The sequence below is a fragment of the Hemitrygon akajei genome, chromosome 6 (assembly GCF_048418815.1).
Source record: "Hemitrygon akajei chromosome 6, sHemAka1.3, whole genome shotgun sequence".
Classification (NCBI taxonomy): Eukaryota; Metazoa; Chordata; class Chondrichthyes; order Myliobatiformes; family Dasyatidae; genus Hemitrygon; species Hemitrygon akajei.
In genome coordinates this window covers 175,620,624-175,648,015 of record NC_133129.1, presented here as the reverse complement: position 1 = coordinate 175,648,015, position 27,392 = coordinate 175,620,624, and the positions used below count along the sequence as shown (strand labels likewise).

At 42.0% G+C, this 27,392-nt stretch overlaps 1 protein-coding gene across 3 annotated transcripts in view; it reads left to right on the top strand.

Annotated features, from left to right (window-relative positions):
* The window catches only part of shank2b (SH3 and multiple ankyrin repeat domains 2b), a 1,185,964-nt gene that overhangs the window by 496,965 nt on the left and 661,607 nt on the right, over nucleotides 1–27,392 (top strand). For all 3 annotated transcript variants that reach the window (XM_073049802.1, XM_073049805.1, XM_073049804.1), the window contains one exon: nucleotides 19,430–19,736. In XM_073049802.1, coding sequence (XP_072905903.1) covers nucleotides 19,430–19,736 — 307 coding nt within the window. The remainder of the gene's footprint in view (nucleotides 1–19,429; nucleotides 19,737–27,392) is intronic.

Genomic DNA, 27,392 nt, shown 5'->3' with positions numbered 1-27,392 from the left:
GGCACTCTGGTGGAGCTCACCAACTCTACCGCCTCTGGCTCTCCTGGGTGGCTGTAAGCTTCTAAGCTTTTGATGTATTTCCTGTAGGTTGCTGACCAGGGCTGCACACAATATTTCAAATTTAGACTCACCTATGTCCTGTACAACTTCAAAATAACATCCCAACTCCTGTCCTCAATGCCCGGATATATGAAGGCCAATGAGGCAAAAGATTCTGTTTAGAAACATTGAAAATAGGTGCAGGAGTAGGCCATTCAGCCCTTTGAGCCTGCACTGCCATTCAGTATGATCATGGCTGATCATCCAACTCAGAACCCTGTACCTGCCTTCTCTCCATACCCCCTGATCCCTTTAGCCACAAGGGCCATATCTAACTCCCTCTTAAATATAGCCAATGAACTGGCCTCAACTGTTTCCTGTGGCAGAGAATTCCACAGATTCACCACTCTCTGTGTGAAGAAGTTTTTCCTCATCTCGGTCCTAAAAGGCTTCCCCTTTATCCTTAAACTGTGACCCCTCGTTCTGGACTTCCCCAACATCGGGAACAATCTTCCTGCATCTAGCCTGTCCAATCCCTTTAGAATTGTATACGTTTCAATAAGATCCCCCCCTCAATCTTCTAAATTCTAGACCCTAAATTTATGACCCTATCTACATGTGATGCCACTTACAAGGAATTATGTATCTGTATTCCCAGGTCCCTTTGTTCTACCACACACCTCAATGCCTTACCATTCACTATGTAATTCTTGACTGGTTTAGAATTATGTGGAGAAGGTAGGAGAATGGAGTTGAAAAAAATGTAAGTATTTTTTGAAGGGTGGAGAAGACTTGATAAACCAAATGGAATTATTGTGCTCCTGTACGTATCTTATGTCCTTAAGTGTGGGAGATATGGATGAAAGCCCTGTCAATAATGACAGTGGAAAAATTATCCTTGGAGAAAGCATAATGAAGACTCATCATTAGAGCTGTTATAGTTAAAGACACTGACCAGATGGAATAGAATTCTGACAGGAAGCAGGATGAGCGATAGGTACAGCCAAGATAACTGTATGGTCCTTGGGCTTGTAATGGACATTGGTTATTAACATGAAGTATCTTTTACGGCATTAGCATTGTTTGTCGCTTGTTTATCGAACCATCAAAACATACAGTGAAATGCTTCATTTTGCGTCAACTCCCTATACAGTCTGAGGAGCAGTCTGCAAGCATCACCACACTCCTGGCACCAACATACCACAGCTCACTGGCCCTAACTGTATATCTTTGGAATGTGGGAGGAAACCAGAGTGCCCAGGGGAAACCCAAAGGTCAAGTGGAGAGCATACAAACTTCTTACAGACAGTGTGGGGGAATCAAACCCCAATCAGTGGTCACTGGTGCTGTAAGGTGACTGTGCTAATCACTACACTACGGTGCAACCCTATTGATATTGATAGAGGAGCCAAGAGAGGGAGAGGAAGAGTGCAGAATGTAGTTTGTGGAAATCAGAGCTAAGTAGAAAACCGGCAGAAAGTTCTGCACAAAAGCATGAAGCAACACCTATACCGTTATAATAGTACTGGGCAACTAAAGGGCTGAGGAAGCAGTCCTGATTTTTTTTGTGTGAGATGGTATTTTACTGTTATCTTTTATGTGCTTGCTATCTTCTATATGCCTTGTGCTCTGTATGACTGTTGGTACAGTGTTTTACACCTTAGCCCAGGACTAATGCCGTTTGTTTGGCTATATTCATGGGTATTCATTTGTGGTTGAATAACAACAGAACTTGAACCGATCAAGGCTGAAAGAAGGAATATTCCATGAACCTTACAAAGACGTAGGCAAACCTTCCCATTGCTACACCTTAGAATTGCAGAATGGGAGAGTGAGATTAAGTTCAGCCAGATGAATAAAGGTGGCAATGGAGAGAGTGTAGCTGATTAAGGAGGAAAGGACTGACATCTTCCCAATGTGGGAAAAATTTGACATGAGGTCGGATATCCATGGTGGAGATGGGCAGGTAGGAAACAGGAAACTGGAAATCATCAAAGTCATGGAGATCACCAGAAATATAAATAGGAAGAGAGTACACAAAAGGAGAAAGAATAGACTCCAGGTAGAAAGAAATAACAGAAAGAAAACTCTGCCTAAATGGCATGTTCATAAAAGGAGGCTGAGAGACTGTAAGACCATTAGACCATAAGACCTGGGAGCAGAATTAGACCATTCGGCTGGGGTCTGCTCCACCATTCCATCATGGTAATTTATTACCCCTCTCAACCCCATACTCCTGCTTTCTTCCCATAACCTTTGACGCCTGACTAATCAGGAACCATCAACCTTTGATTTAAATATACCCAATGACTTAGCCTCCTCAGCTGTCTGTGTGAAAAAATTCCACTCTCTGGCTAAAGAAATTCCTCCTCATCTCTGTTCTAAAGAGATGTCCTCCTATTCTGAGGCTATTCCCTCTGGTCCGAGCCACGCCTACTATAGGAAATATGTCCTACACATCTATTCAATTTCCATTGGTTCAAATGAAAGTGAAAATTCCTTTTCAACACCTTCACCTAAGAGAAGTGTGCCATTTTATCTGGACTCTTTGTTGCAACAAGAAGATAAATTTAATAAGACACATTTTGGCAAGTGCTTAACTTCCCCCTCTGCATATTCAATTAGTACTAGATGTCTCCTAGCAACTCCATCCATGGAGAAATGCAAATAGTGTAAGGATTCATACGGGGTGGGTGGAATATTTATTGACAGCTTCAGGTATTGCTGGGTTCCAGGTATAACTGTTGCTGTGCTGAAGTGTTTGGAGTCATAACCCTGTAAGGTGCCACACTCAAAAGGACAAAAGTCTTCAAGCAACCAGTATTAATGATCAAATAATAAGTATTCTTTTTTTTAAATTCCCTTCCGATGTTTCAGATAATAAAGCGAAGTGATGGCTGCAGAGATCTGCGGTCCACTGTTGACAGGGTGCTGTATGGTATAGTATGTTTATGGAATTAAGTTTGCTGTTTGTGCTTTATATATTGCAGTTTCTGAACCTTTGGGCAATGTTTTTTTTGGAACGATTTAACACATAAACCCTACAGCTCCTGGGGAACTGTACGGTAACCTTCATTACATATATACTTCCATACAAGTATTGATCCGCAGGTTTCACCCGAGGAAAAGCTGAGCCACATGCAAGGTTATAGGAATGTGTTTATGCAAACGGTGGTTATTGTTGCGTGTCACCTTCCTGAAATGGAGTTGAAATTTGCGCTCCATGATGTGCTTGTTATTTGTGCCTTGACATCAAAGTGCTTGGAGTAGCCCCATTACATGGCTCAACTCAAGTATGATTAAGCTTCAATTATTCTGAAATCCTTTCAGCACATTTTTCTTCTAGTTAGTTCAGGAGGCTCATAATTAAGATGGATGGCCTAAAAGTCACCTTTTGAATGCCTGGGGAGCTGTAACACTGTTTCTTGTGTTGGATTTAGCAGCTCTGAAGATGAAGAAGAAAATTGGTAGGTGAAGAGCAAAGTGCAAAGTGGAAAAAATAAATCACCAATTGTTGTTTATGATGTATTTGAAACCTATAATTTCAATAGCTATTGTTTGAAATTCATTATTTCTTCTCTTGTGGTGCCAAAATTTCTTCCTATTAAAGAAACTATCTGGATTTAGCAGGAAAAAAACCAAAAGAAATGGTACTGATTCAGACTAGGGACTTTCGAACCTTATTTCCTGCAAAATCACCAGCAATCCTGAAGTGGGGGGAGGTGTTGCTATGTAAATAATATTGTGCCGTTGCTCCTGACACAGCAACCATCCCTTTCAGTGATTGGCGTCTTGAGCTCATTTCCTGCAGCAAATCTAAATTAAGCTAGGTTGTCGGTACCTCCTGCATCTGTTTTGGTGCTGAGCTGCACATGTTGTTTTGTAGATATTCACACTGGTGGGGCTGCTACCTCCCACCACCAGCTGTCCAGCTTCAGTCCTGACCTCGAGTGCTGAAGTTCAAAGTTCAAAGTAAATTTATTATCAAAGTACATATATGTCACCATCTACTACTTTGAGATTCATTTTCTTGTGGGCATTCACAGTAGAACAAAGAAATACAATAGAATCAATGAAAAACTACTCACAGATAAAGAATGATAAAAAGCCAATGTACAAAAGAAGACAAACTGCAAATACAAAGTAAAATAGTGAATAAATATTATTGAGAACGTGAGCTCTCAGTTATATATAAGCAGAGGTTGATAGACTTTTAATTAGTCAGGACATGAAGGGATAATGTGAGAAGGCAGGAGATTGGGGCTGGGAGGGAAATAAATCAGCCTTGATGAAATGGCGGAGCAGAATCAAGGGGCCAAATGGCCTAATTCTGCTCCTTATTGGTTATTGGTTACATGGCTGTAATTGACAGTGCAGGCTTATTGGACTGGAAAGGCATGTTATCATGCTGTATCTCTAAATTTAAAAAAATTAAAAAATAATTTGGAAAAATTGTATTTGTGTGATATAAATACTCAGGGCAGTTAACGGACATGTGAGATAAATCGTGGGCCTGCTATGTTGGCACCAGAATGTGTGGCAACACTTGCTGCCTGCTCCAGCACGTCCTCAGGTTATGTTGCTTGATAACGGCAAAGGCACATCTCCCTGTGTGTTTCAAGTACATGTGATAAATGAAGGAATAAGAGGAATAAGGGGATGAATAAGGGGAAATAAGTGGGGGAATGTGACTGGTGGGATTATTTGTAGATACAACAGAGCGGATGGGCTGTGTGGCCTCCAGTGTTGTAAGGAAATGCAATGTGGATGCCACTGGCAAGGAGCATGTACTCTTTGATTGTCCTTGAGGATGTAACAGCAAACACACCATGATACACTGCTTTGACAGGCAGGTTAAAGCAGCTGAGTGTAGCTGGCGGCCTCATACTCCGGTGAGACCGCCGGTCCTAGCATACGAAGCCAGCTCCAATGGACTGAGCAGATGAGATCTACACTGAGAACCAAGAGCCAGGAAGGTGGTACTGCAATACTCCATGGAGATTGAAAGGCATGAAAAGGCACAGAAGACATCACGGTCATCCTCTGCAACCAAGGAAGACCCCAGTTTGTGATGTTTGTTTGCACCACTGGACCTGGAATTCCAAGGTTAAGAGTGTGGAACTGCCACAGTGCAATGGCTTTTTCACTTTAAAAACATCTTAAAATTTATTATCGAAGTACATATGTGTCACCATATACTATTTTTGTGGGCATTCACTGTACATACAAAAAAAATAATATAATCAATGTAAAACCACACAGAAGATGGACAAACAACCAATGTGCAAAAGATCACAATTTATGCAAATACCAAAAATAACAAAATAATAATAATAATAATAAATAAGCAATACATATCGAGAACATGAGATGAAGAGTCCTTGAAAGTGAGTCTTTAGACTGTTTCTTAAATGTTCCCAATGTACCTCCTAAAAGGAAACACTACACCAATGGAAAATCAGCTTATTTATGACGAGAAGTCCTTGTGGAGTTTGCTCAGGTGTTTTGCTTTCCTCCCACATCCCAAAGGTATGCTGGTTAGTAGGTTAACTAGCTGCAAGAAATTGCTCTATTGTAGGTGGGTGGCAGGAAAATGAGGAAAAATTGGGATGGGTGTAAATGGGTTTTTGTGACTTAGTGGCAGACAAGTCTGTTTCTGCACTTTATGACTTCATGACGTGACATATTTTAGCCTGTTCTGAACTATCACATTGCTTTGTATGCCACGTTACAATGGTTTCTTTAGTCTACCTAAATCTGAATTAACATTCAGGCTTGCTTGATGCCTAATGACTATTTTGAGTACATCCGTACAGAACTGTGTCTCAGGGATTGGACCCCATTACCTTGACGGCAAGGTTTTGGTTATCCGCTCAAGGGTGTGGACGCTGTCAAAACATTCTTGTATTGTCTATTCCTAACTGGCTGCTTGAACTGAATGGGTTGCGAGACCTTTTCCATTCCCAGTTAAGTGTTAACTACATTGTTAAGTCTGGAATCACATATGGCATAGACTGGATGGAGATAGCAGATTCCCTTCCCTGAAGGACGTGTGAACCATCTGGATTTAGAAACCCAACGATCTCATGAATCTCATTATTGATATCAGCATTTAATTTTAAAATCACAAGAGCTCACGTTTCCTGGCTGCCATGATTGGACTTGGACTTGGATTTCAGCATCAATAGTTCAGGCGTCTGGTTGCCGATCTGGTAACAAGAGGCACACAACCCGAAAGCTGCAAATGGCAGAAGTCTGAAATCAAAATGGAGAAAGTGTGCAGCATTTGTGGGGAGGAAAGTGGGGAATGTTCAAGGTCTAGTGACCTCGCAGTGAAACTGCAAGGTTAGCTTTTTAAAACCAAATACAAAGTTGGGGGTTTAGATGGAAAGGACAGACAAGAACCATAGAGAAGGTCTGCAATGGGGTAGAAAGCAGAAGAGCTGGAATGGTGAAAGGAATGACCATTCAGGGTGAATGTGGGACTGGAACATGATTCAAGCACTGAGCAGAGATTATAATTGCAAGAAATTTTGCAGATGCTGGGAAATCTCAAGCAGCACACACAAAATGCTGGAGGAAGTCAGTCTGCATCTTTAGAGGGGAATAAACAGTTGACATTTCAGGCCAATTGTGATGTGTGTCTATGGACTTAAAATTGGTATCAGTGTTGGAAGTGGTTTATTGTTGTGATATGTACCAGGATGCAGTGAGAAGCTTGTCTTGCATACTGTTCATACAATAACAATCAAAATAAAGTGTTACAGAGTTACAGAGAAAGTTCAGTGCAGATAAACAATAACATGCAAGATCATAACAAAGTTGATTGTGAGGCCAAGAGTCCATCTCATTGTACAAGAGGCCTGATCAAGAGACATGCAAGAACCATGCAAACACTTATGGTTAAGTCCTGTCCAGTTTGGTTCTAGCTTGGTTGGAGGTGTAAGGGTGGTAGCTGAATTAGAGTAGAAATTACTTCTATTTGTCACAAGGAAACTTGCAGTAAAATGCGCCATCTTGTGTCAAATCAAATCAGTAATGTTGGTGCTAGGGTCAACTGGCAAGTGTCATCACACTTCCAACACCAACAAAGCATGCCCACAACTCACTCACCCCAACTGTACGTGTTTGGAATGTGGGAGGAAACTGAAGCACTCAAATGAAACCCACATGGTCATGTGGGGAATATACAAGCTCCTTACTGACAGCGGCAAACCCCGATTTCACAGCAAACTATTGTGCTGCCCAACTCTGCTACCGCATTGCCATTCTTTTTACCAGTATCCTTTGCAAAAATGAATGGTAGCACTGATAATAACCTGTGGATGTTGGATTCAGAACTTAAGAGTGACACAGCTGTTAGAATTGCTGGCCCTCAGAGTGTGAAAGATCCATGTTCAATCCTGACATTGGGTACTGTCTGTGTAGAGTTTTCACACTCTCCCTGTAACCACATGGATCTTCTCCTAGTGCTCTGGTTTCCTCCTATATCCCATAGATGCACTGGTAGGTAGAATAATTAGCCACTGTATATCAGCCCTGCTGTGTAGATGAGTGGGTAGAATCTAATGAGAATGAACAGGCAATAACAATGGGATTAATGTAGAATTAATGTAACTAGGTTAAGAACATAAGACATAGCAGCAGACTTAGGCCATTCAGCCCATCAAGCCTGCTCTGCCATTCCATCATGGCTGATTCATTATCTCTCTCAGCCCATTTTCCTTCCTTCTCCCTGTAACCTTTGATGCCCTTACAAATCATGATCCTATCTATCTCTGCTGTAAATATACCCAATGACTTGGCCTCCACAATCTTCTGAGGCATTGAATTCCATAAATTCACCACCCTCTGGCTAAAGGAATTCCTACTGATCTCTGTCCTAAAAGGACATCCCTCTATTCTGAGGCTATGCTCTTTAGTCTTAGACTCCCCCATTAGAGGATGCATCCATCTCCAGATCCACTCTGTCTTGGCCTTCCAATATTTAGTTAGTTCCAGTGAAATCCCCCCTTATTCTTCTGAACTCCAGTGAAGCTGTTGATTGCCATCACAGATTTGATGAGCTGAAGTTCCTGATTCAGTGGTGTATCTGTTTGTTACCCTAACTCAGTCTGATATGCGAGAATTACACTTTGCCTACCTGAGGCGCCGTCTTGTCTCGTTCCTTCCAGTGATTCCTTCACACATTCTGAATGAGTGAAATGAGGAACGTGCACTCAGTGGCCACTTTATTAGGTGCCCCCTGTGACTCAAGTGGTCACTGAGTGTGTTTTCCTGGTCTTCTGCTGTTGTACCACTTCCACTCCAAGGATCAACTGGTTGCACATTCAGAGATGCTCTTCTGCTCACCAGTGTTGTATCGCGTGATTATTTGAGTTACTGTCGCCTTCCTGTCAGCTTGAACCAGTGTGACCACTCTCCTCTGACCTCTCTCATCAACAAGGTGTCTCTGCCCACAAGATTTTTTTGATTCTTGCACCATTTTATGTCAACTCTAGAGATTGCTGTGTATGAAAATCCCAGATCAGCAGTTTCTGAGATATTCAAAACACCCTGTCTGGCACCAACAATTATTCCGCAGTCAAAGTCACTTAGATCACTTTTTTCCCCATTCTGACTTTAGTCTCAACAACAACTGAACATTTTGACCATGTCTGCAAGCTTTTATGAATTGAATTGCTGCTTTATGATTGCCTGATTAGATATTTGCAATAGTGAGCAGGTATGCAGGTGTACATAATAAAAATGGTCACTGAGTGTAGACACCTCCTGCTATCTTTGCAGCTTAAGACTGCTGGGATAACAACAGTATCTCTTTAATAAGTTATCCGACGCAAAAAATGCGGCTGCATTTAGATGACGCACATCCCACTGCAGAAGCCATGACATCTTGGTGATGAGGGGAATGTGATTCTGTTTCCATTGATAGTGAGCAACTCTGAATTGCAACAGATGCTTTGCAAAGGTTTCTGTCAGAACTCAGCAAATACTTGGAATACGTGCAACAGTATTCTATTTAATTTGTAGCTGTTTTTGAGATAGGCATTGTAAAAATATATCTTGCAACTCTGTTTAGGTAGCATAAGTTTAAGGAAAACTACCCGCAAGTCTCGAAAATGTGCCTATTATACCTTGCTGTCAAAATTTCAGAGCTTCGGGGAGAATTTTATAATTTTATTTGTGAAACTTCTCTGTGATGCTGGTATCGACAATGGTGCTTTGTATTCACCCTCTATACTGTTGAATATTAATCATGTGAATTTAAACACACACAATAGAAGTTTAAAACGTTTGAGATACCCATTTAAGGGAGTGCTGGAGGAGAGAAAAAATCCTCAGATGCTCAGAAAGAAATGGTTTAATTGCCTGGGTTAATTATTTGAACACTAATGATCGTATATTGTGAATTGGTCAACTAGTCCAGCAGGGAAATTATAGAAATAATTTCTTTATCAACAGATGAATTTCTTTAAAAATTAATTTTTTTATCTAAAAGATTCTGTGAACTACTGGATTAATTGGTAATCTTATTAGAGCTTCCCTTAGTTCCTGTGATGTAAAAAAAAATTTTCATTAATAAGGATACATGCACAAAAAGGGTGAGTTATTCTATAGATTGCTGTTTTGACCTATTTGTTTGTGCTTGTTCACCAATTCAGTGCTTAATGCAATACAGCGTATAAAGAGAGCGCTGTCTTTCACATGACTAATACTCTGAAACCCAGCAAGGCTCCGAGCAGCTCCAGTCTACGCACAGGCGGTTCTCAGCTGACAGACAGAATGTGGGGTGGGCTTTGTCACCAGACTTCTTTTGGATATTGCATGCCCAGATATATTTGCAATCACTCAGTGCCCAGGAAGCTGCTGCTATTTTTAGGGTTCTGGCAACTGAAACACATTGGAACTGGCTAGTGGAGAGCTATAAGTGGGGAAATATGAAGTCTTTATTGAATGCCTTGAAAATTGAAGGTAAGAAAATGATGCCAAAAGGAATATTCTGGTGAAAATAAAGGAATTAGAATTGTGATGGTATGCGGCTCAGATTTTAACTGAAGTTGGATTCTGACATAACTTCTTAATGCTCCGTTTTATAACTATCTCAATATTTGATCAATGTTCAGTTCAGTCGGATCATGTCCACTGAGTTAATTGAGCACAGCGTACTTGCACTCTGTCACAAAACTCTCTACATTGCTGAATTTGCTTCTGAGTACCTGATTGATAATAAGCAGATGAAGTGGCGGTGGGGGGGGGGGGGGTGGTGTTGTGGTGGGGAGAGAGGCTACTTCTTGAACTGTCACTTATTGTGATCGATAACATGCAACTGTGCAAACTGCGACTATCCGGGCAGATTAAATGATACTGTAACTACGACAATTAGCTGGGAACAATATGGTTTATTATTTGTGCACCTGCTGGGCAATAACAGTTACTAACCAGTGAAACAGGGATGTTATATGCTTGAATACAGCCATGTAATGTTTTTGGCAAGCCTGTACTCAGTTCATTCATTGTAATTCATCAGAATGGTTAAATTTAGCCTTCTCAATCTGTATCTGATGTTAGTAGTAAAATATGACTGTTTAACAAGATGCTGAAGTGTTCGCCTTAAAATATGTGGCATTCTAAATTTAGACAAAATATTAATAATTACAAGTTGATTTTGGGTATAATTGATGAATATAATGGATTGGAGAATTTAGGGAGGGATGCTGAGGGATGTTATGTGCAAATCTGGATCTGAGTGTGCTGATCCCAATATTTAACGAGAAGCAAGGGTTGATCAATAATGCAGAATGTTGATCCCGGAAGATTATTACTGGCAAAACTCCTCTTGTCACTGAACATGTGGATTAATGGAAGTAAAAGAAGGCGCAACACCCACATACCTGATTCCCACGCATTACAGAGACAGGAAGACGGAAGTCAGCGTGAGGTGTGGAAAGAGCTCTTCGATAGCAAACCGGAAAATTGAGCCTTATCACCATGGCAAGCAGGGAAATTGAACAAATGTGGATTTTGAATGAGATCTGTCACAACAGGTTCTATGCGGATTACATCCCAACTGCCAATTTACAAACGTTTGTACTTACCTGTAAGTTCAGTGGAGAATCAATTGACCTGGTCTCTTCTGACCCAAATCTGCGATGAGCAAGGCCTTCACTGGTTCTCCCTGAAGAGATTTAAGGAATCGGCCATTTTCTGGAAGGCTCCCGGAGTAAGATTGACTTCAGGGGCAGTGGAACTTAGGTTTGTGTGGACAACCAGATTGTGATTTAGAATGACATCTCACTGAATCTATTGTTGAAATTCTAAGTTCAAAGTAAATTTATGATCAAAGTACGTATATGTCGCCATATACTACCCTGAGATTCATTAACTTGTAGGCATTCACAGTAGGACAAAGAAGTACAATAGAATCAATGAAAAACTACACACAATGACTGAGGTTTAGGCCACTGGGCAATTTCATTGTTGTGCCCACTCTTTCATTTTGATAAGTACCTTTTTTATTGGAAAGAAAATTCAAATACTAAACTTCATGTTTTGCATATTTTAAAGATTCATTCAACAAGTTCAGGCAGAAATGCACCAAATACATTGAATCAGATGTGTTAAATGCTGTGGAATGCATCAAGTTCAATTGAAAAGCCCATTCTAGTATTTTGGTTGATCTCAATTATCGAAAATTCATGAGTGCTTCTCATCAGAGGTTAATCCATTTCCGGTCTGGATTTTAACGCTGCCTTTAGTGAGTTGACAGCCAGCTTTAGGAAATGAAATTTGTTCCCACATATGGCATTCTATGTGGTTATAGTGGAACAAAAATATATTGGTTTCCCAACAAATCCTTTCAAAAACAATGCTCTCCTTAATTATGAAGAGAGAGGTGGCTCTCTAATTTCGGATTTGATTGTATGATTGCTGGATACCGTTCACACGAGAACCTGCAACAATAAGAATGCACATTTATATCGCACCTTTATTGTAGTATAAATTGAATACATTGATGGGAGATTCATCAATCAAAATCAAAAATACTAATAGAACAAATGCTTGGTCATGAGTACAGTTTTAAGGAATGTCTTCAGGGATGAAAGAGGGCCCTCAATTCTTCATGGGTGTAGTGAAGCTTCTCAGCTGGTTACACTGTTTCTTCTTGCAACTTATCATGGGGAATGACTCAATTCTTTCTCTCTCCTGCTCACTTACTCACTCACTCACACACTCACTGGGCCAAAGTGGATCCGAGCCAGGCAAACCCATTTGCTCCAGTTTCTCGCTACTCTCTTCTTGCAGCACTTCATCCAAAAGCTATTCTTATTGGCCAAGCTTAGCAGGAAGGGGAACCGAGCTGGTTACTAATGATCTCACAATCAGTTCCCATGGGCAGGGCAAAGCAAGCAGGGAACCATGGCTGAAATTGGAGATATTCAAAGATCTGAAGTTTATTGAATTGGAAGAGGTTACAGAGATAAGGCAAGTCCACAAAGGGATTTGAAGATAATGAGAAGGTTTAAATTATACCGTTTGAAGTTATTAAGACAAGGCAGTTTCCATTGGGCCACTCAGAAGTATTGCATAACAGTGCGATTCAAAGTGCAATTAACTCACAATTAGGAATTTTAATAACTAAGCAGCCTTTCAATCAACTGGGAACTGGCTTGTGTTCACCTGGATGTAGGCAGGTTCAGTAAGAAGGGTGCTAGCTTACCCAGCAGGTGCATGGTACAAAGTTCACCCCATAAGAGTAGCTTTTGGATTAAGCGCTGCAAGACAAGGGAAGTGACAAACTGGAGCAAATGAGTGTTTCTGGATCTGATTTTGGCCAATTAAGTGCATGTTACAGAAGGTGCAATGTGGTGAACTACATATACCTGTCTGGACACGCCCCTCTGCTGACTGCTCCTGTGGCTCCTCCCACAGACCCCTGTATAAAGGCGATTGGAGGCACTGCTCCTCCCTCAGTCTCCAGGATGTAGTGTGATGGTCTCTTGCTGCTGACAGTGCTTTCTTCCAGCTAATAAAAGCCTATCTCGCCTCACGTCTCCAAGAGTTATTGATGGTGCATCATGCACCCCAGTCCGTAAATGCTTGTCAGGATTCTATGATTTGGTTCCTTATTCCATTCTTGACCATTTGATTCTTGGAGTTTGACAGTAGATTATTTTTGTTTTTTCTTTCTTGCGTAGGTTGGTAATGATGCAAAATGCAATACCCTCTGCTGGTGTTTATCCAGCAGCATCTCACAGCAGATCAGGATACACATTTTGACCTTCTTACTTGGCCTAGATCGACAGTAGGCCATGTCTTAATGCTGTACAGTAGGTCAAAACTGGACGTCTATTACAAGATATAATACAATGAAGGGACTTAAAATTGAGAAAATCAAAAGCCTGCAGAAGCTATAGATCTGAAACTGCTGGTAACACTTTGCATTTCATAAGATCAAGAGGCATAGGAGCAGAATTTATCTGCTTAACCATTCAATTCTGGCTGATTTATTTTCCCCCTGAATTCCATTCTCCTGCCTTCTTCCTGTAACCTTTGATGCCCTGACTAATCAAGACCTATCAACATTTGACTCAGGTGGCATCTGAGAACTTGGAATCATCTTTGATAGATCGAGTACTTGTTTTATACATTATTTTTATCGTAGTTGACTTAACCTCATTTTTTTCTCTGTTCCTGATCACCTTTTCTTTTTCTAATGTAAAGAGATACTTAACATTGTATGGCATTGGCGAGGTTATTCCAAGGAAGAGTTTTCTACGTAGAGCATTATTGTTGGTAGATCATAGTACTGCAGTCCGGGTTTGATGCTGACCTTCTATGCTATCTGTAATGAGGTTTCACGTTTCCTCCACAAATGTGTGGTCTTTCCAGGTGCTCTAGTTTCCTCCAACATCCAACAGATTTTTGTTGACCCCTTAAAATTGCCCCTTAGTTTGTGGTTAATATCAAAAATAATTAAACTGAGTTAGTGAGTTTGTGAAAGAGAATAAGTTGCCGAGGCACAGGGAAATTAGGAGGGAGATGGAATTAATGCTTCCTTAGGAGCTACCAACCAGCCAACAGGCCAGATGAATGAATGAATTGAATGAATTGACTTTATTTCTAACATCCTTCACATACATGAGGAGTAAAAAATCTTTACGTTACCTCTCCATCTGAATGTGCAATGTACAAATTATAATAATTTGTAATAAATAGTACGTACAGTGAGATATACAACAGATCAGCCAATATAGCTTAGCAATACAATTGCTCAGTGTGAATTAATCAGTCTGATGGTCTGTGGAAGAAGTGGTCCCACAGCCTTTTGGTCCTGGCTTTTATGCTGAGGTACCGTTTTGTGGAATGTAACAGCTAGAACATTTTGTGGTTGGGGTGACTCGGGTCCCTGAAGATCCTTTGGGCTCTTTTTATGCATCTGTTACTGTAAATGTCCCGAGTATTGGGAACTTCCCATCCAAAGATGCGCTGGGCTGTCCGCACCACTCTCTGCTGAGCCCTGCTGCGATTGAGGGAAGTGCAGTACCAGGCAGTGATACAGTCAGTCAGGATGCTCTCAATTGTGCCTCTGTAGAAAGTCCTTAAAATTTGGGACTCATGCCGAACCTTTTCAACTGTCTGAGGTGAAAGAGGTGCTGTTGTGCTTTTTTCACCACACAGCCAGTATGTACAGACTAAGTGAGATCTTCATTTATGTGTATACTGAGGAAATTGAAGCTGTTCACCCTGTCAACCCCAGATGCATTAACGTCATTGAGAGTGAGCCTGTCTCAGTTCCTCCTGTAATCCACAACCAGCTGCTTTGTTTTTGCGACATTGAGGGAGAAGTTGTTTCCTTGACACCACTGTGTCAGGGTGATGACTTCTTCTCAGCAGGCTACCTCGTTATTATTTGAGATTAGGCCAATCAATGTAATGTTGTTAGCAAATTTAATTAGCAGATTGGAGCTGTGGGTGGCGACACAGTCATGGGTATACAGAGAGTAAAGGAGGGGGCTTAGTACACAGCCCTGAGGGGCACCTGTGTTAAGGGTCAGAGGTGAGGGAGCCCACTCTTTCCACCTGCGGGCAATCTGACAGGAAGTCCAGGTTCCAGCTACACAAGGCAGGGTGAAGACCGAGGTCTGTGAGCTTCTTGTCAAGCCTGGAGGGAATTATGGTGTTGAACGCTGAACTGTAGTCCAAGAACAGCATTCTCACATGAGCATCCCTCTTCTTCAGGTGTGTAAGGATGATGTGTAGAGCTGTGGCTATTGCGTCATCTGTCAATCAGTTGTGTCAATAGTGAATCATAGGGGGTCAAGTGTGGGTGGTGGCATGCTGCAGATGTAGTCCTTGACCAGCCTCTTAAAGCATTCGCTTATTATTGAGGTGAGTGCAACAAGATGCCAGACGTTCAGGCATGTTCAGACTTGGTCTTTTTAGGCATAGGGACAGTGATGGAAGTTTTGAAGCATTGCTCCATTGGTGCTCTTGATAGCAATACTTGACACCACAATGAGAACAGCATTTCCCTTACTGGTGTTCTTGCATTAGCCCCAGTTGTTGGATGAAGTATGGCGGTAGTCTTTTGTCACAAGGATATGTGCACTGGTTCAATGAAAAACTCACTTCCAGCAGCATCACAGGCATCAGATACACAACATTCACAAACAAAATGTAATTTAAACATACAGAACTATGAAAGAACAAATCTAGAACAAAAGAGGTCCTTTGTAGTTTAAAGTAAATTTATTATCCAAGTGCATATATGGCACTATATACAACTTTAATGTTCATTTTCTTGCAGACATACTTAATAAATCCAGAGAATAATAATCATAACAGAATCAATGAAAGACAGCACCAACTCGGATGTTCAACTAGTGTGCGAAAGGCAATAAACTGTGCAAGTATAAAAAGAAGGAAATAATAATAATAAATACCCTGTAGACCTTGGACTTTAATACAACATTGACTCATGTCTTCTCCAGAAATTTTCTGATGACTCAACAATAGTTGGATGTATAAAGGAGGACGGGAGGATGCATACAGGGCCCTGGTGAAGGACTTTGTCAAATGGTGCAAGCTGAATCACCTGCAGCTCAACAATAGTAAGGCAAAGGAAATTGTGATGGACTTTCGGAAGACTAAGCCTGCACTGCTCCCTGTTGCTGTTGATGGTGAAGGACCTACAAGTACCTGCCAGTGCACCTGGATGACAGACTTGAGTGGAGCACCAACACAGAGGCTGTGTACAAGAAGGGCCTGAGCTGCCTCTACTTCCTGAGGAGGCTGAGGTTCTTTGGAGTATGCAGTTCTCTCCTTCACATGTTCTACCAGTCTGTTGTCACCAGTATGGTCCTCTATGTGGTGGTGTACTGGGGCAATGGCATCAAGATGGGTGATGCCAACAGGCTCAGTAAACTGATTAGAAAGGCTGGCTCTGTTATAGGAGTCAAATTGGACACACTGGAGGCTGTGGTAGAACAAAGGACTCTATGGAAAATCCTGGTTTTTCTGGAAAATATTTCTCACCCTCTGCATGCCACCTTGGCTGAACAGAGGAGCTCTTTTAATAATAGACAAAGACAACTGTGCTGCTCCAAAAAGCACTATATGAAGTCATTCTTATCCTCGGCCATTAGGCTCTGTAATGAGTCAACCTATAGCTGAGGAAATGATGATCCCCCACCCCACTTCCTGTTAGACTGTTGGTGGTAACTTTTTTTTTCTTACTTCTCTTCTGGTATTTGTATATCTGTACACTTGTAATGCTACTGTAGCACTGTAATTTCCTTTGGGATCAGTAAAATATCTATCTATCTATCTAAACAATAAATATCGAAATCTTGAGATGAAGGATCCTTGAAAGTGCGTCCATAGATTTTGGGAACATTTCACTGATGGGGCAAGTGAAGTTGAGTGAAGTCATCCCCTTTGGTTCAAGAGCCTGATGGTTGAATGGTAGTAACTGTTCTTGAACCTGGTGGTGTGAGTCCTGAGGCTCCTGTACCTTCTTCCAAACGGCAGCAGCAAGAAGAATGCATGTTCTGGGTGGTGGGGGTCCATGATAATGGATGCTGCCTTCCTGCAATAATGTTTTGTGTAGATATGCCCAATAGTAGGGAGAGCTTTACCCATGATGGACTAGACCATAGCCATTACTTTTTGTAGGATTTTCCATTTTGTGTCTTCATATCAGGCAGTGATGCAGCCACTTTTCACTACACACCTATAGAAGATTGTCAAAGTTTAGTTGCCATGGCAAATCATAATGTTACTATAATGAAGTAGTGATTGGGGTTGCGCAGGATGGTTTAAGAACCAAAGAAGGAAAGTAACTGTGCTTGAAGCTAGTAGGGTAAGAAGTCACACTTCTGCATGAACTGCCTGATGGTATCTGCGAGAAGATGGCATGGCCATTTTCCCAGAACTGTCAGGAAACGTGGAGGAGGCTTGACCCAAAAGCAGAGCAGCTGAGACAATTCAGCAGTAACTGATAACTTTAACAGTAGACTGCAAAATAACAAGCCGAAAGGGGCCACAAACCAAGAGAGAATAGAAACTAAAAACAACAGTCAGCTAGTTAAGGCCTGGTTGTTTGATGAGTGAACAAGGACTGTGAATGAGAACTGGGGTTAAATAGGTTGTAAGTGAATAGTCTGGAATGTGTGGCAGGTGAATCCTATTAGCTAGGTGGCGATTGGGAGGTACCTGCAGGAACAAGCCTGACAACAACAGAATCATCCTCAACAATTAATATATGGGATCGTTAAAGAGGCAATTTTCTTGACTAATTTCTCATGCACAATACGTCACCCAGTTTGTAGATTACAAATGCACATTTCAATCTCCCACAATTGTTGCCCATTTCCAGCCAGAGGACATTGGAACTAAGTCTGATGTACTGGGAGAAGCAGGTGGGAGACATTAATATTAGCTAACCAAGGCATTAGTGTCTGCCCATATTATAGCACTGAGTAAGCGTTCAGGCTTAGACGAAGTCTATGACTTGTGTAAAGAGGGGAAAATGAAAGAGAGGGGGAATGAAAAAGAAAATGCCTGAAACCCCACAGTGACTGGATAGTGCTTGGGTACACAATACTTTGGACAATTTATCAATGTGCAACAGTGCATAAGGAGAACTATTCAAAGGGCAGTTGCATAGATTGGCACAGTCAGCTGTATCCATACCATGATTTTCCTAAAGGAATAGACCAAGAAAGCCAAGGGTTTGGCCTCTTTGAAGATGATGATGACCTAAAACATGATTCATCTGCACACCATCTAGCTGCAGACTCCCAACCTGAGAATTGCAGGCTTCAGATCGGATATGGGTTGGATTATCCTGATCTGAGGTCATATATTCCAGTTCCCTTTGAAGTCCCTGAAGCCTCAGTAATTTTCATAAATTACTAGAGTCACCCTGGGCTCGATCCAGGAAGGTCATAGCTCTGATACAAGAGACTCTGCAGTTGCTAGAATTCCAAAGCAACACACACAAAATGCTGGAGGTCAGCGGAATAAACCGTTGGATGTTTCAGGCTGAAACCTTTCATTTGGATTGGGAAGGAAGGAGGAAGAATCTGGAATAACATGGTGGGGGCAGGAGGAAGGAGTGCAAGCTGGCTGGTGATAGGTGAAATGTTATGAAGAGTAAAGTGCGAAGCACTGTCAATGTCTCAGCCTGAAATGTCGACAGCGCTTCTCCCTGTAGATGCTGCCTGGCCTGCTGCGTTCCACCAGCATCTTGTGTGTGTTGCTTGAATTTCCAGCATCTGCAGATTTCCTCGTGTTTGAAGAGTAAAGTGAGTGGGTTGGGGAGACAGGATGAAGTAAGAAGTTGGGAGGAAATGGATCGAAGAAGAAGGAATTTCAGCCCAAAACATCAACTGTTTATTCCTTTTCATTGATGCTACCTGACCTGCTGAGTTCCTCCAGCATTTTGTGAGTGGTGCTCTGGATTTTCAGCATCGTTTATGTCATTCTTCAGCTTTTAATTCTGCTTTGGACTTTCAGCATTTATGATACAGTTTATCTCAAATTTGGGAGATTATTTACCAGGTTGACAAGCTGTCAAAGTCAAAATTTAGGTGGAGACTCAGGAGACTGCAGATTGTGGAATCTGGAGCAACAAACAGTCTGCTGGAGGAACTCATTGGTCAAGCAGTATCTTGGAAAGGAAAGGGAATGACGATATTTTGGTCCAAATCATTGACAGTTCCCTTCCCACTACAGATACTGCTTGACCTGCTGAATCCCCCCAGCAGACTGCGTTTTGCTGCAACGTTCTGGTGATTTTTGCACACTGGGTGTAGGGTGTACAACAGGGTAAAGCAATTAGTTTGACTTATAACCCTATAATAATTTCTGTTGTTTCTCCATACAGTGCCATTTCGAGAGGCACCAACGTACTCGAACCGGCGACGAGGACCTCAGAGTACGCTCTCCGCACCGCGGGTCCTGCTGCGCTCCAACAGTGACAACAACCTGAACGTCAACGACATCCCAGAGTGGACCGGCAACCAATCCGCCACGCCGCACCGAAGCCTTTCCCCACAACTCCTGCAACAGATGCAGAACAATCCCAATGGCACTGTGAAAAGCGGCAGTGGAACCCATGGCTCGCGCAGTCGCTCGCCGTCCCTGAACAGGATCGGAGAGGAGGTTCAGAGGCTGCAGCACCGGCAGATCAGGTTTGTGTTCTCCTATGTACTAAAGGGCACCTTTTGATTGTCCCATCACACTGTAGTGGCTCTTGTGAAGGGACTCTGGAAACGGAGAGTGTGGCAGGGTAACACGCAAAGCACTAGAGGATAGCATAAACAAAAGAAATTCTGCAGATTAACACAGATAAAGTACTGGAGGAACTCAGCAGATCAGGTTGCATGTATGGAGATGAATAAACAGTCAACGTTTCAGGCTGAGACGCTTCATCAGGACTGGAAAGAAAAAGGAAAAAAGCCAGAATAAGAAGATCCTGTAGGTGCCATAAGTCCAGGGAAACCCATACAAAATGCTGTTGGATGTCAGGCAGAATCTATGGAGCGAAGAAAAGAGTCAACAACTTATTCCATTCCATAGATGCTGCCTGACCTGCTGAATTCCTCCAGCATTTTAAATTCACATATTCATCAAAATGTCAAAGAATCATAAAGTAGCACAGCACAGAAACAGGCCATTCAGCCTATCTAGTCCAAGCCTAGTCCCATCCATGTACCAATCCAAACTTCCCTTCAGAAATTTAGGGCTGGAACAGAATCATGGATAAGGACTGATTGGATCGCTCCTTTAAAGTGATGACCTGGGAAAAAGGGGCTGAACAGCCTCCTGAAGCATAAGAATCTATGATATGTATTCAGCCTAGTATACATTGGGTTTCTGCTATGTACTTAACCTTCTACATCTGAGCTCCCGTTAAAAGCAAAAGGAGGAATGTGTTAGAATCATTAATTTTTTCACGAGTCCTCTGTCAGAGATTCCTCAGTAATTCCTCAGCAGCTGACCTGGTTCTCAAATTAGTTAGGTTTAACCAGGAATCTTGGTATTGGTATTAGTGTCACATGTACGAAAATACTGTTAAAAGCTTTTCTTGTATATGACTGATGCAGGTCAAATGATTATACAGTGCATTGAGCAAGCATAAAGTAAAGCAATAACAATGCAGAACGAAGTGTAAAAGCTATCGAAAAGCTATATGAAAGAATATAATGAGGCTGATTGTGAGGTCTTCTCATAGAAGAAGTTAATAACAGTGGGATAGGAGCTGTCCTGGAGCCTGGTGGTATGAGTTACCAGGCTTTTGTATCTTCAGCGTGATGGGAGAGAGGAGAAGAGAGAATGTCTGGGGTGGGTGGGGTTTTTGATCATGCTGGCTGCTGTACCGAGGCAGTGAGAAGATTCCATGAAGGGAGGCTGCTTCCTGCGATGTGCTGAGCTGTGTCCACAATTCTCTGCAATTTCTTGAGGTCACATGCATAGCAGTTGCCATACCAAGGCATTTGGCATCTACACAGAATGCTTTCTATGGTGCATCGATCCTGCTGTTATACTTTGGTCTTCTTCTTCTTCCTTGAGTTTTTACGGCAGTTGGCATCCACACTGTTGCATTACTGCCATCTTCAGGATTTACTGTCCCTCATTGTCCATTCACTCGACTGCCGAAAGTCGTCTTTCCAGTCCCGTTGCCCTTAAAAAACTAAATAACCATTTCCTCCCCTGATCACTCTCCCCACATTCCAATAAACCTTTAACACTGTTCTCTACCAGTCCTATTTTGCGTAATTGGTGTAGCGTTTGTTGTCTTTCCTGTGCAGATTTTCTGCATGAAATAAGGATATGCTCTACTGTTTCAGTCTCCTGACATAGATCACAAAAACCTGTTGGATGTTTATTCATGGTGGCCAGAGTACCATTCAGGTTGCTGTGCCCAATTCTCAGTCTACTTATAATTACTTGCTCCTTCTGCTTTACTCCCTACTTCTTCCCATATCTACTCTGTTCTGAATTGAATGTAAATGTCTTCCTTTTAATGCTCTATACTTTGGTCCTTGTATGCACATTACATTAACTCGGGAGAATTTTCTGTGGATCCCTTTTGTTATCAGGTCAGTTTAATTTGCCAACCCACCTCTCCCTCTGCTTTTCTCAGTTTAAATGCTCTCTCTCCTACCCACTGTTATGTATGTATGGAGCAAAAACGACGGCGGTCCAGTAGGATTAAATGTTTTTACTGAGTCATGTTGGGTAACCATGTTGTGTGGCAGGCCCATTCAATTTACCACGCGTCAATCGGCTGCATGCACACTCGTCACTGTGGTGAACTACATATACCTGTCTGGACATGCCCCTCTGCTGACTGCTCCTGTGGCTCCTCCCACAGACCCCTGTATAAAGGCGATTGGAGGCACTGCTCCTCCCTCAGTCTCCAGGATGTTGTGTGGTGGTCTCTTGCCGCTAATCGTGGTCTCTTGCAGCTAATAAAAACCTATCGTTCGCCTCCCGTCTCCGAGAGTTATTGATAGGGCATCAGTCACATTGTTGCAATTGATGCAATACAGTTCACCCACAACACACACAAAATGCTGAAGGAACTCAACAAGTCAGGCAGCATTAATAGAGAGGAATAAACAGTCGATGCTGCCAGCTGTTGGATTCTGATATTTTTGCTGCAAGGTTCTTTTGGAAACTGGAAAAAGACGTAAAGCTTATTGTTTCACGATCATTTTGTATTTGAGAGTTAACCAATTGGATACTCCCTACTGAAGTAATGCAATACCAAGAGAAGTTTCCAGAACTTTCTAGAATGTTACAAAGAAACACAGGGAAACACACAGAACAATTGCATATACAAACTGTGACCACTAAGAACACATTGAACAGTTACACATATATAAATAGTTATATAAAATACAAGAAGGTAATTATATTGCTAAGCTGCAAAGAAAATAACAATTAGGCTTGAGACTCTTAATCAGGACCTTTCTCTTCTACCCATCCCCAACGCCTTGAGCTCAATAATTCCCTTTAAGAAGAATCAGAATCAAATTTCCTTGCATCAGCTGAAAGCCTGTGAAGTCCATGTTCATGTCTCAATACTTTGAGCTTGGGAGTCTTTCTCATTGTTCTTCTCTGGACCCAGGCCATCCTTGGTGAGGCATGGGCATAGTTGTGCAGGTTAATTTCAAAGCTGTCCTGCCAAACTCTCAATGGTGGGCTGAACAGGTAATCTAGCCTCAGTCACAATTTGCTCTGGCAAGCAGTATTTCTGACATTTAACCATCTGTTTTTGGGAGAAGTTTTCAATCTTTGCAAATTTCCCTGTAATTTTACTCTATAGCAAAATATTATATGGTCCAAAAGTTAATGTGTGTCTGTTTCCTTACATGGGAGTAGTAGTAAAATCATTTAAGTCGAGTATGATGTTCTCCAGAGGTTTGTCTATTGGTAGGTCCTCAGGTGACTGTAGAGGATGATACGGGATCCACATATTCTGGTGGGCAAGAATCCTGGACACCCTTCTTCTTCAACCTCAGCTATTTCAAGGGGTCAGTGGTTATCTCCAGGCTTGTAGGTTGAGTTCAATGGGATTTTCATGCAATCCTTCAATGTCTTGTTGTCTGAAGTTTTTTAAGGTTGTTGCTGTCCACAGAGAATCATGTAGAAAAATGATGAGGGATGTTACAGACTCCAGTAGTCCGTGGTTCGCTTGGGTTTGAGCATAACATATAGAATATCGAATATAGAACATATAACTGAGAGGTTCTTGAGTTAATGATGAGGAATGGGCTGTGAGGAGGGGGGAGATGGGCTGAAATGTTAATTCAGTGCTTTCAGGTAATAATTTCCTTACTGGATCTCTATGAGACGAATGTGCAAGTCTGTAGCTTAGTAAGGACGACCGTACTGAAACGTATACACCTGGTCCAGCCACAGTTACTGTCTTGCAACTAGAGCAGCAAAGACTATCAAGGTCTCATATCATGAATATTTATGCATTGGCCTACATCTCGAATTGAAGAAGAACAATTAACACTGTCTTGCCGTTGGCACCTTCTGCAATGTAATCCAGATGAAAGAGAATATGTTACATTTTTACCGGTCAGAGACCAGTAGGCGAGATGACATAAGGCTTTGTGATGAGTGATGGATTTCCCATGCTGCAGGGTGCCACTGATGACACACATGACACCATATGGGTACCACAGACAGTGACTGTTTAGTCACGTAAAGTACACTATGTATGGTTAGTGGGGAGGGGGTCCCAGCAAAGCTTCTGATGCTCCCATTCTATTACAAAGAATGACAAAGAATATCCACTGATCTTTAGGCTCTTGACATTGGTGCATAAGACAGATTTCCAATATTTGGTAGGTCTGCCTATGTCCCAACTGTGCATATACAGTACATCTGGGTCTTCTTCCCTAGACTGCCCCCAATTCAATGCCTTCAGAAGGTTGCCACCTGTGCTACCTCTCTTTTGCTCTTAAGCTCTGTCTTGGCTACAGGTATTTAATACTTGGTGACTCAGCACGTGTCTCTCAGTTAGGTCCAAATTATGCATTGTTTCAGTAACTAAGCTGACAGCCTCAAGTGGCAATTCGAATGACAACCTCTTCTCAGTGTCACGTGTTTCTTCATCGCTGATCATCAACTGACCTGGTTTGTGATTTTGGATTTCTGGTAGAGAGGGGTTAGAATGAAAGGAGTGGAGAGGAACTGAAATGTTGGCAGAATCAAGTATCAAGAATCATGGATCAATTTTATTCACCAGATTCATTTACATGCATTACAAATTTGCTGTATTGTGTATTAGTCAGAGAGCATCATGCAACAAAAAACAACATTCAATGATTATAAAGAATGAAGAATTACACGGTGTATAAAAAAGAAAAATATGTTAATAAAATTAGAGGGTTAAGGAGAGATATGGAAGAAATTGTACCTAAATAAATAAATCCTTTCATGCATTTCTAATGTAAGCAGAGGTTTAAAGTGTTTCAGTACAGTGACGAGCGATAACAGATAGAATGGGGTCAGGGTGGGGTGACTAGAATGGTTGATCAGATTCACTGCCTTGGGGAAGAAACTTCTAAGATGGCGTGAAGTTTTGTTTTAATAGCCCTACAGTGATTTCCAGAGGGGAGCTTTTGCAAAAGGCAATTTGCTGGCTGGGTAATGTCCACAATGATTTTTCCTGCCCACTTCCTTGTCCTGGACACATACGAGACCTGCAGTAATAATAGACTGGAGCCAATGACCTTTTCTGCTGACTTGAAAGTTCACTGTAGTTTTCGTACATTGTAAGAAGATGGGTCACCAAACCAGACTGATGTGAGGAATTACACCAGAATGTGCACTCGCTATGATAGCTGTGTAGAAATGCACTAGTACAGTAGTTCTGGAGAAGATGGAATTTTTAAACCATCCAAGATACTGAGGCCGATTTGTAGGATGAGGCCATGGGGGTACCTTCATTTTGAGTGTTTTTAGTGCTGCCATTGACCATAGATGGCCTCAATCACCATTGTTTCAGCTAAACCAAGCACTGTCTCATCCATGGTGAGAGAGGTGGGTCAGATGGGGTGAATTTTTCTGATGGACGGGATAAACATTTTCTGGCTTTACTGGCCACCCTTGCAGTGGTCAATGCTAGAAGACCTTGATCCTGACCTCGACCACCATCATTCTCTTCTCCCATTTCATTTGCAGTGCCGGGCTCCAGGTTGCCTTGTTTCTGCAGAAATGGGACATCCTGTCTCCTCTGCACCAAAGCCTTCAGTACAACTCTGGAAAACAAACCTGGGGCCTGCTCTCACCATTAAGTGGGGCAGACCTGTTTTAGTAGGGCTTGTTAGCTTTAAGTAGGGCAAGCAGATCTGAAGTGGGGCAGGCCAACAATATGTAGGGCAGGGTAGCTTTAAGTAATGTGGGCTAGCTTTAAGTGGAGCAGGCTATGGTTGAGTGGTTACTCAGCTCCCCTCAAAACTGGGCGCCTGCTGAGCCAGTGGACACAGTGGGTTTGGTGCTGCCTATGAGCAGAAGCCATGTTAGTCATGTGCTTCTGCAGAATTGGTCTGCTGCAAGTGTTAGGGATAATGAATGTGCTTTCATTCCACATGGGGAGTGTTATCCCTGTCTACCAGGTCTGTCTAATGCACCCCATGAAAATGCCTCTAGTTCCTTTCCTGAAGGTAACCCTGACATCACCCAAGAACAAATAGCCAAAGGACGTGGCTGAGGTAGATAAAATAATAATATATACAATACTGTGCAAAAGTCTTAAGCACATATATATGGCTGGGGTGACTAAGACTTTGCACAGTACTGTATTTGTCAATGAGGGTGGAGAACGAGTTTGTAAATCTTGTGGGGGCAAAGAATGTTGGAAATGGTGAGATTAGAGCACTGTGGGTGTGGGTCAGATGGCAGAGAAGGAATGCTAGAGGTGGGGGGTGGCACAGATGCAGATACACCCAGTCCTGAGACACCAGACAAGGTCATTTGATTCCAAACAATTGGTTTATTGATCATTACAGATTGTCTCTCTGGTGCTTTTCGCTCCCTCCTCTCTCCCTTCCCCTTTCCTCAACCATGATTTCCCCTCTCCCTGCCCGCTTCCCATTCTGAGTCCACAATAGAAACCCATATCAGAATCAGGTTTATCATCACTAACATATAGGCATCTGTTAGTCTCGAGAGACCATGGATTTACGCCGGAAAATTTCCAGGGCACAGGCCTGGGCAGGGTTGTATGGGAGACTGGCAGTTGCCCATGCTGCAAGTCTCCCCTTTCCACACCACCAATGTTGTCCAAGGGAAGGGCAAGGGCCGATACCACTTGGCACCGGTGTTGTCGCAGAGCAATGTGTGGTTAAGTGCCTTGCTCAAGAACACAACACGCTGCCTTAGCTGAGACTCAAACTAGCGACCTTTAGATCACTAGACCAACTCCTTAACTACTTGGCCACTCACATACGTCATGAAATATGTTTTTTTGTGGCAGCAGTACAGTGCAACACATAAAATGTCCACGGTACTATGCAAAAATCTTAGGCATCCTAGCTATGTACTGTATATGTGCCTAAGTCTTTTGCACAGTACTGTGAAACAGTACAAAAGCCTGAAAGCACACACTCAGCGATCTGCCATCCGATTTCTAAATAGACATTGAACCCATAAACACAACCTCACTTTTTTATTATTTCTCTTTTTGCACCATTTTTAATATAATTGTTTGGTTGGTGGGACTAGGTGAGAGTAAGTGTTCAGCACGGACTAGAAGGGCTGAGATGACCTGTTTCAGTGCTCTAATTGTTATATGATTATATGGTTAATTGTCACATATATACTTAACTGTAATTCATTTACATTTTTTTATATTATCATGTATTGCATTGAACTGCTGCTGCGAAGTTAACAAATTTCATGACATACACCAATGATATCAAACTTGAATCTGATTCTGATTTTGATTTTAATTCTTATTTTGAAAAGATACTTGGACAGTAAATATGTGGAACTATCTGGGTCAAACACAAGGCAAACATCTTGGTCAGCATGAACAAACTGGGCCAAATGACCTGTTTCTAGCTGTATTGCTCTTTGACTCTATGTAGCTTGAAATTCGTTTTCACTTTATTGTTTTGTCCAACGATCCCTACCGTTCCCCAGTCTTGGCAGCTTTGCACCAGTCCGGAATTTATCATTAGCATTGTTGGAAACACCTATCACCCCCTTTTTGCATCAGGTTTGTACCTGATTGAAACAAATGGAAGAATGTAGCAGAAGAATGCAGGTGGTCACACGAATGCATCGGTACCAACTGCTTGTCCACAAAGAGCAATACAAAG